Source organism: Nerophis ophidion, linkage group LG29, assembly GCF_033978795.1.
Source record: "Nerophis ophidion isolate RoL-2023_Sa linkage group LG29, RoL_Noph_v1.0, whole genome shotgun sequence".
Classification (NCBI taxonomy): domain Eukaryota; kingdom Metazoa; phylum Chordata; class Actinopteri; order Syngnathiformes; family Syngnathidae; genus Nerophis; species Nerophis ophidion.
Genome location: NC_084639.1, coordinates 14,777,123 through 14,787,122, shown reverse-complemented (window position 1 = coordinate 14,787,122; position 10,000 = coordinate 14,777,123). Strand labels below are relative to the sequence as shown.

Below are 10,000 nucleotides of genomic sequence, written 5' to 3'. Positions count from 1 at the left end.
TGTCAGAGACATTTCAAAACAAGCTATTAGTATAAGGGACAGCGTGGCACAGTGGCCGTGCGCAACCCGAGGGTCCCTGGTTCAATCCCCACCTAGTACCAACCTCGTTACGTCCGTCGTGTCCTGAGCAAGACACTTCACCCTTGCTCCTGATGGGTGCTGGTTAGCGCCTTGCATGGCAGCTCCCTCCATCAGTGTGTGAATGGGTAAATGTGGAAGTAGTGTCAAAGCGCTATGAGTACCTTGAAGGTAGAAAAACGCTTTACAAGTACAACCCATTTATCATTTATTTAGTGCACTTTTGTGCATGATGTCACTACAATAGTTAAAAACAAATAAAGTGCACTTTTGTGCATGATGTCATACAAAATATTTTAATAAGTGTCAAATAAAAATGAGCTGCATAATAGGAAATCAAATATTGTTCGTCCTTCGCTATGTGATAGGTTACCGCGGACATTAACTCCTTTTGTTGTTGATCTGGAAATGTTTGCCTCTGCATTTTGATGGTGTGGCACCGAATAGAGATGTTGGTATGCGGAGTAAGCACTCTTCATTCTCTAGCAGGTGACTTTTCAAATGATGCTACATATTAGTAGTAATGCTACTTTTTGTAGCAACACTTTTGCCCCACACTTGACAAATTACGGTTGTCTGTTCGACATATTCCCACTTGAAGCCAAACCACCGCCCGACGATGGACCCCCTGCTTTTTTTCTTGGGAGTTAATTCTTCCTTTATTTGTTACCACATTTGCTCCTTCTTTCTCTCTTTATTACCACTCGCACAGCTCCGCTAGCATCACAGCTAACATTACCCGTGCTGCTACCTCTCTGCTCCTCGAGGGCGTATATGTATGTGACATATGTAAGAAGGTGCGCTTGCAGTCCTTGAGGAGAGACAGAAAAGAGTGAAGAGGAGCCTGTCGTGTAATGCAAGCAGCTAAAAGCAACTGCGTGAGAACGTATACTCGAATATCACGATATAGTCATTTTCTATATCGTACAGAGACAAACCCGCGATATATCGGGGATAAATCGAAATATTTCCCAGCCCTAGTAGCATGTTTACACAAAAATGCGAACACTTAGCATGTGTGCTAACGATGGCATGATTACAGTCAGCATGTTTCATATACCAAGTTATATGACTCAAAGGTGTATGGCTGTGGAAATAGAAAAAAAAAGTGGGAAATTAGATGAAAAAGTTTGCAGGCTTAAGTTGGCTTGCTAGCATACTATCGTTCGCATGCTAACAGTTACCTCTATAGTCATATACCAAGTTATATGACTCTGGGCTGAATGGTTGCATATCTAGCTCAAAAAGTTAGCATGCTATTGTTAGCATGCAAGAAAGTTAACGTGAGCATGATAATAGTTAGCTTGTGTCAAATACCAAGTTATAAGACTCCAAGGTGTATGGCTGGGGAATTGGAGAGCAAAAAAAGGGTACAATTAGCTAAAAAAGTTAGCACTTTAATGTTGGCATGCTAACATTAGCATGGTAGCAATTAACAAGTGTCAAACATATGTGGGGTTTTATTGGCCGGTTCGTCTCGTATTAGAGATAATACTTAAATATTCCTTCCGACCCTTGTAGTAACTGGTGCGCAGTGCTGTTTGTCAAGTTTCAAGGTGGTGACACACATTTTTTTATTGACCAGTTCCTCCATTAAGACCTTGTTTCTTCTGTGTGTGAGCTCGGGGTTCAAGTCCTGCACCTCTTTGTGCATGGCGCAGGAGAATGCGACACACACAGCTTTCATCGCGCTCAATCACTTGTCCTTTTGGTTATGGTTTAAGTTTATTTTGAACATGCTATACGGATGGGCAAACGTTTTACTCTTGTATGATCAAATTTGGATGGATTTATTTTACACAACCCATTTTTACTCTCAAATGCAATTAAATCGCTCGCACTTTACAGCCCTGCCTTAGCCGCGCTCAGCACAGCCGTAACTTCCTGGCACTAAACCTGCAGAAAATAATTCTTATGTTTTTTTATGTTTACATTTTCCCACTTTGACTATTTTGTTACACTATTTCTTATGTTTGCATATTAATTTCCATGCTTGTGTTGACATTTCCTTACCGTCTTGATAGTTGAGGGGATTATAATCCGAGGAAGGCTACATTTGAGATAAAAAAAACGTTTACATTTAATATATTTTTCTTCTGGTCCTTATTTTTGATAGGTCATAAAAATATCAATAGTCGATATCGACCGATATAAAGCATTTATATGGTAATATAAAGCCATATTGTAATAAATATGATGCTTCATTTTATTTATAAAGCGCCCTTCTAGGCTCTGAAGGACACCGGAAAAAATAAAATCTTAAAAAAATGAGATGAACTTATAAATGAAGGACTTGCAGACTGTCTCTTAAAAACACAATGGATTTCTAATGTTAAAGTGAAAGAGCAAAGTAAGTGTTGTTATTGCTTGATTTGAAGAGACCACATTGCGGAGACGAGGGGCCGAGCGGCTATGGCTGTGGCCCCATGGTGGACAGCCGAGATGAGGGGACAGTGAGAGACTGTAGCAGTGTGATGATCAGCTGATGCTCTGCTGCGCCTTCTGAATCTTTCCATCAGATAGTCCCCACTCTGAGGAGGCTCTTTGTCTTGTGTAAAAGCTGCCTGCAGCTGTTTCTATAAGAGATCGGCCGCCTTTTTCACGGCCGATACGGATTATTCGTAGTCAATGAGGCCGATAACGGATATTTGGAGCCGATATTTTTCACAGTAAAAGTTATTTAAACATGACTATAGGATACGTCAGTAAAAAGCTGGAGAAACCTTTTTTTTTTTTTTTTTGTAAATGAAACATGGGACCAATAGAGACTAGGGTTATATGGTATACCGGTACTAGTATAGTCTCGCAATACTAATGGATCAAAAACAGTACTATACTCCATTTGAAAAGAACCGGTTCCCCATTTTTTCTTTTTTTTTTTTTTTTTTTTACCTGCATGACAGCACGTCGTGTCATTGCTGGTTTTACGAGCAGAGGAGCAAGTTCGGCAGCACGCACACACTGAGTACTTACAAGCAGACTGTGTGTAGACAGAAAAAGGAGAATGGATGCATTTTGGCTTAAAAACAAACAATAAAGGTGAAGTTATAACAATGAAACAACCCTCAGGAAGAGGTGCTTTAAGACAAGGCTAGCTAGCTAGTGGCTAATGTCCATCCGCAATCGGCAGTACATTTACAGTACAGGCCAAAGATTTGGACACACCTTCTCATTCAATGCGTGTTCTTTCTTTTCATGACTATTTACATTTGTAGATTGTCACATCAAAACTATAAAGGAACACATGTGGAGTTAGGTACTTAACAAAAAAAGGTGAAATAACTGAAAACATATTTTACATTCTATCCATCCATCCATCCATTTCCTACCGCTTGTCGCGGGGGGCGCTGAAGCCTATCTCAGCTGCATTCGGGCGGTTGTAGTTTCTTCAAAATAGCCACGACATATCCTGATTACTACTTTGCACACTCTTGGCATTCTCTCGATGAGCTTACAGAGAAAGTCACCTGTAATGGTTTTCACTTCACAGGTGTCACTGGTTTTGATGCCTTTAGTGACAATCTACAATAGTCATGAAAATAAAGAAAACACATTGAAATGAGAAGGTGTGTTCAAACTTTTGGCCTGTACTATATATATATATATATATATATATATATATATATATATATATATATATATATATATATATAGAGATGCGCGGTTTGCAGTCTCATCCGCGGATAAACCGCGGGTCGGGCGGGTGACATGACGAAAAAATAGATTTTAATTAGATTCGGGCAGGTGGCGGTTGAACCATTCGGAAATATTTGATATACATGGTTCAGGGTTCGGTATCCTTTACCATTCAAATAGCTATTTAGGACCCGTGTCACAAAGCGAAGAAGACAATAGGAGACGCAAATATTCTCTACAATGACTGCCGGCAGTCACCCAGTTAATAAGTATTAGGAGGCCCTCTACAACATGTACAATTTACTTGCAAGTCCAGCAATATGTTGTGTGTAGCTTCCACTGACACACGCACACGACTGCAAGGCATACTGGGTGACACAGAGTACACTAATGGTTGTGATATAAACAATTTTAACACTCTTAGTAATATGTGCCACGCTGTGAAGCCACACCAAACAAGAATGACAAACACATTTCGAGAGAACATCCTCCCAGTAACACAACATAAACGCTACACAACAAATACCCAGAATCCTTTGCATCTATGACAATTCCTGACTATTTTATACCCCCCCCCCCCCCCCCCCCCCCCCGTGCGTCGGTAAGGTGGGCGGGGTTTTGGGGGGCGGGGGTGTAAAATATATTCAGGAATATTCACGGATGCTATGGATTCTGGGTATTTGTTGTGTTGCGATTATGTCGTGTTACTGTGAGGATGTTCTCCCGAAATGTGTTTGTCATTCTTGTTTGGTGTGGCTTCACTACGTGGCGCATATTAGTAAGTGTGTTAAAATTGTTTATATCACAACAATCAGTGTACTCTGTAACACCCAGTATGCTTTTCAACCTTGTACGTGTGATTGCGGAAGCTGCATACAGCATGTTGCCGGACTACAAACGGTTTGTACATGTTGTTGAAGGTGTCAAAGGCAATGGCTTCACAGTACGTCCTTATTCTTGTCATCAGGATGAACACCATTGGATATTCGCTAGAACGTTAGCGGCTCTCATTGTCTTCTTTACTCTGTGAAACGGGTTTAAATTGCTCTTTGAGTGGTAAAGGTGGCCGACCTCTGATGTATTTCAACGGGCGGGTGGTGGGCGGTTACGGTTCTGATAAAATGTTAGTGCGGGTGGATGACGACTTTGGTGATGTGGTTGCGGAAATGTTGGTTCGGGTGTACGGCAGGTGGATGACTACTTTGGTGATGCGGTTGCGGATGATATAATTGCCTATCCACGCATCTCTATATATATATATATGTATGTATGTATATATATATATATATATATTTAATTTAGCTTCTTGTAAATCCCTAATCCTTGCCTCCATGGCGACAAATAAAGTTAAGTTTCTTACAAGTATCATCCCAGCAGGGCGAGGAATAACTAAACATGCTTCATTACACACCATAGGAGTATATACAGTAGATCACCGGCATCACAATGTAAACAAATGTTATGAGTGGATCTACACCTGACATCCACTGTAATGATATCAACCACAAGAGTGTATCTCGTCGATACTACTATGATTACATTAATATTTTTTATCGTCAAAATCTTAAAAAAAATAAATGTTTTATTCATATTTTAATCATAAACTCAGGAAATACGTCCCTGGACACATGAGAACTTAAATTATGACCAACGTATGATCCTGTAACTACTTGGTATCGAATAGATGTCTAAATTTGTGGTATCATCCAAAACTAATGTAACGTCTCAAACTAAAGAAGAATAAGTGATTATTACATTTTAACAGAAGTGAAGATAGAACATTTTAAAAGAGAAAGTAAGCATATATTAACATTAAATTTGCGTTTTGTTTCACAATATTATGCAAAAGCAACTTTTCTTACCTTTTGGTACCTGCTGATCTGCATAAATCCTGAAAAATTGCACGTGTCAGTCTTTGTCCGTGTCGATAAGATTCTTCTTTTTCTCTATCTTCTTGTTATGGGACATTCATCCTCTGCTGTTGCCATTTCTAATATAAAGTAGTGTAAAGTTCTTACTTATATCTCTCAGTAAGTGAGTTTACATTATTTACCAAAGGGACTTTTAGTTATTAGAGAGTTCCGGTCGGTTGTTTTTTCACGGGACACGTTTCCGAATTATTGATCGAAGTAAAGTCTGAACGTCATTAAAACCGTTAGCTCCATCTTTTGACACTTCTTCCACTCCCGTCCTTGCACGCTACACCGCTACAACAAAGATGACGGGGAAAAGACACTGAGCCACGTAAATACTGTAAGACCGCCCACAAAGTGGCGCATCCCGAAGCGACTGTCAGAAAGCGGCTCAAAAATGATCTGTAAAACATCATCTATGCAACATTTTGACCAAAGAACCATCATTACATTTTATGTAGACCACAAGAAAGTCTTTTACATTTGGAAAAAAAATTATTATAATATGACTCCTTTAATGCGCCCTAAAATCCGTTGCGCCTTATAGATGAAAAAAGATTTAAAATAGACAATTCATCGGCGGTGCGCCCAATGGTCCGGAAAATACAATGAGCAGGGCAAACAGGCTGGTGCTTGAGCAGTGGTTATTACTTTCCTACCTGACTAATTCATTTTTTTTTTTTAAATACTGGTATCATGTGTGTATATATTGTATCTGCTGATGTAGTTCGATACTGATACTGAAATATGTCAAAGTGCCATAATGGGTTGATCTCCAGCTTCAAATAAGACCACACCAGCTGCAGCGCCCCCTGCTGTGTCACACTTTTTCATGCAATGTTGGGGAACTCTTGACAGCTCTTGACGTTTTGGACTGTGTGTGTTGTCCAGTTACAGGAGACGGTGAAGAGGAAGTTGGAGAGCGCCGCGTCTCCGCTCGGAAGAGAACAGGTCAACGGTTTTTCCGATGGCTTCCCCCCCAGCAAGAAGGCGTGTATGGACGCCACCGCCAACGGTTCCCCGATGGACTCCAAACTGGGGATCAGCGACTCGCTCAACACCAACGGCGCTCGCGGGTCGGTGGGCGAGTCGACGGACGGCAACAAGGAGGCGGGCTCGGAGTTTCAGCGCAAGGAAATGAAGCAGGAGCCGGACGACATCCTTCCCATCATGCCTCCCTCCGGAGGGGGCAACAACAACAGCCTGCTCCCCGACCTCAACGAGCAGGAGTGGACGGAGCTGATGGAGGAGCTGAACCGCACTGTGGCCTATGAGGACATCCAGGACATTCTTAACGATGGCTTTGAAGACCGCAAAGACCCTCTGGAGATGACGCCAAATCCAGGGAGCACTGGTGGAGGAGGCGCTCAGTCCTCCCAGAGTCTCCTTTCTCTGGACTTGGCCAGCGTCAAAGCAGAGTTCTCGCCCGTCTCGTCCGCTTTCGATCAGGACTCTCGCACTGGTTCCCCCCACGTCAGGTCCACATCTTCTGGACCTCCTCCGCCTCACCCCACCAACTCTCCTGTCGCCACTTCGTCAGCCTCTTCCCCGGCCGTGCCCCCGCCCCAACAAGCCCCGGCCCCTCGGCAGCACCAGCCTCCCCCTGGCCACCTACTTCCTCCAGGCCCCCCGGTCCCCAAAGACCTGTCGCCTGCCCAGCAGCTCCAGCAGTTGGCGGCCCAGCAGCAGAGAGCCCAGCACCTGCACAGCCAGCTGCAGCACAAGCAGCCTCAAGCGGGGGCCAAGTTCCACTCCCAGGGCCCTCATGCCCACCCCTCAGCCTGGACACAAATGGCCAAACCCTCCCAGAGCCAACTCGGGGCGGCTTTTAGCATGGACAAGCCTACAAGCCCCTCCTTATACCCGCAGGATTTCAATCCCAACGCCCAGAAGCAGCTCTTGATGTCCGGCCAGCCCACCAAGGGTTCCCCCAAGGCGGCGGGGGCCAACAGCTACATGCCAGTGGGCGGGGGCCACCCAAACATGTTAGGCCACCCGACTCAGGGGCCGCCTCACAACCACCCGCCAGCGCCAGGAGCCCAGGCCCAAGCGGCCATGCTGAATTACAACAACACCAAACCCCTATCCCACTTTGAGGCAGGACCCGGTCTGTCCAGGGCCCCCATCAACCAGAACCAGAACAAGGCCGCCCTTCTGACCCTGCTTCGACAACAACAGCAGCAACAACAACAGATGAAGCAAAAGAACAACATGAACTTCCGCCAGCATCTCACACACTCACAGGTAACTTTGTTTTGTTGTGTTTCGGTCAGGTTCTGGTTCTGGTTTTGTCCCAGCAGGTGTGACTGAGTGGAGTTCATTACAGAACAATTTGAATTGTGAGTAAAAGTGAATGAGGGAGCTCTTTTGTTCTGGTTCTGACTAACTCAGGCTGCGCACAAGAGCATCCTCAGTGTGTGTGTGTGTGTGTGTGTGTGTGTGTGTGTGTGTGTGTGTGTGTGTGTGTGTGTGTGTGTGTGTGTGTGTGTGTGTGTGTGTGTGTGTGTGTGTTCTTGTATTTCTACCCTTCTTGAGACATCACAAGGAAAAGTACTTTCCATATGAGGAGGTGTGAACAAGTTAGGACATAAATCATGGTCCCAATACAGAAAACCATTGCATCTAATAGGGAATGTCTCATTTGCACCCCTAGTGGTGAAATCTATCAAAATGAGGGTGGTCCCAAAAAGGAGAGATTTTTCAAATTGACTGTGTGTCGGTTTTAAAAGTGCCCCCCCCTCTGGTCAACATATGAAATAACAAGTGTGTGTAAAAATTTAAAGTGCGCCCCCTTTGGCCAAAATTAATTAAACACATTTTAAAAAAATAGAGACATACTGTAATCTATCTTTCTATCTATCTATCTTGATTGATTGATTGATTGAAACTTTTATTAGTAGATTGCACAGTACAGTACATATTCCGTACAATTAACCACTAAATGGTAACACCCGAATAAGTTTTTCAACTTGTTTAAGTCGGGGTCCACGTTAATCAATTAATCTATCCATCTATCTATCTAATTTATCAACGTGAAGTAAATCATGAAGATTAAAAACCACTTACAATAAAAAAATTCAACCACAAAAAAAATTTACCTAAAAGCAGTCTTTTTCTCACAATGTGTCGACTTTTCCTTATAAAATTGAGAACAATGTCATTGTTTCTTTGAAAAAACGATATTTTCTCGTTTATGTAAAATGATTACTTTTAAATGCAAAATGGCGACATTTGTCATATAAAACTCTGACTTATCACAATATTGCCAATTTTGTTTTATTGTTCCTGTAAAATAGTGACATTTTATGAGTAAAATGATGACATCATTTTGCTAAGTAAAATTGTGATTATTATAATGCCAACATTTTTAAGGTTTCTTATAAAATTGTGATTTTTGTCAGGTAAAATGATGACTCTTTTCATAAAATTGCCAATTTTTTAAGCTTTATTGAGTAAAATTTCGACTTTTATCATAATATTGCACAATTTTTAATTTTTTCTTGTAAAACTTTGACTTCGGTTGAGAAAAATTACGACTTATTATAAAACTGCCAAAAGTTTTTTGTTGTGAAATTGTGACCTTTTTAATGTGAAATTCAGACTAATTTTTCACATCAAGCTTTTTACATTTGCATAGTTTGTATATATTATTAATGTTGTAAATACAAATCTTTATATATCTGGGGTGGGTAGGCATTTGTTGGAGGTCTCAAGAAGGTAACAAATACAAGTGTGTGTGTGTGTGTGTGTGTGTGTGTGTGTGTGTGTGCGTGTGTGCGCGCGCGCGTGCGTGCGTGTGTGCATGCTTAGCAGCTGGTTGCTTAGGCGCACTGGAGGGGCGGGGGTGCAAGGCGACGACAAAGCAGCCTTTCATTTTGGCTCCAGTCTGTATGTAAATATAGCTGCTACTTCTTGTTTGTGTCCTCTGAAAATGAGAAACTCACAACTTTGAGCTCTGAAAAAGAATCAAGTCCTTGTCTCAGAAGATTATTTATCATGTGTGCTTTACATTAATGTAACAAACAATGCAACCCCTGGAGGGCGCTAGTGTGCCTTTTTAGATAATAACTTGAGGTGTCTCCTCCTCAAACAGGACCAGAACTCCTACCCCGCCCCTCCTCAGGGCCCGAATCCCAGCAACACCATGGCGTCCGCGCCGGGAAACAACGGCATGGCGGCCCAGCCCGGGGCGGGTAACCATAGTAACGCGGCCTACCTGAGCAGCCAGGCTGCGGTGGCGGCCGCGCTCAAACAGCAGCAGCATCAACAGATCCTGGAGCAGCAGAAACAGCAGCAGTACCTGCAGAGACAGCAGCTCATGGCGGAACAGGTACGTGGACACCTGCCATGTCCTTCTCTTCTCGTCCTCACTT

At 42.7% G+C, this 10,000-nt stretch overlaps 1 protein-coding gene across 1 annotated transcript in view; it reads left to right on the top strand.

Moving 5' to 3' along the window:
- Positions 1-10,000, top strand: part of maml1 (mastermind-like transcriptional coactivator 1) — a 33,497-nt gene that overhangs the window by 15,196 nt on the left and 8,301 nt on the right. Inside the window, exons 2-3 of the mRNA XM_061892151.1 lie at positions 6,519-7,871; positions 9,721-9,957. Coding sequence (XP_061748135.1) covers positions 6,519-7,871; positions 9,721-9,957 — 1,590 coding nt within the window. The remainder of the gene's footprint in view (positions 1-6,518; positions 7,872-9,720; positions 9,958-10,000) is intronic.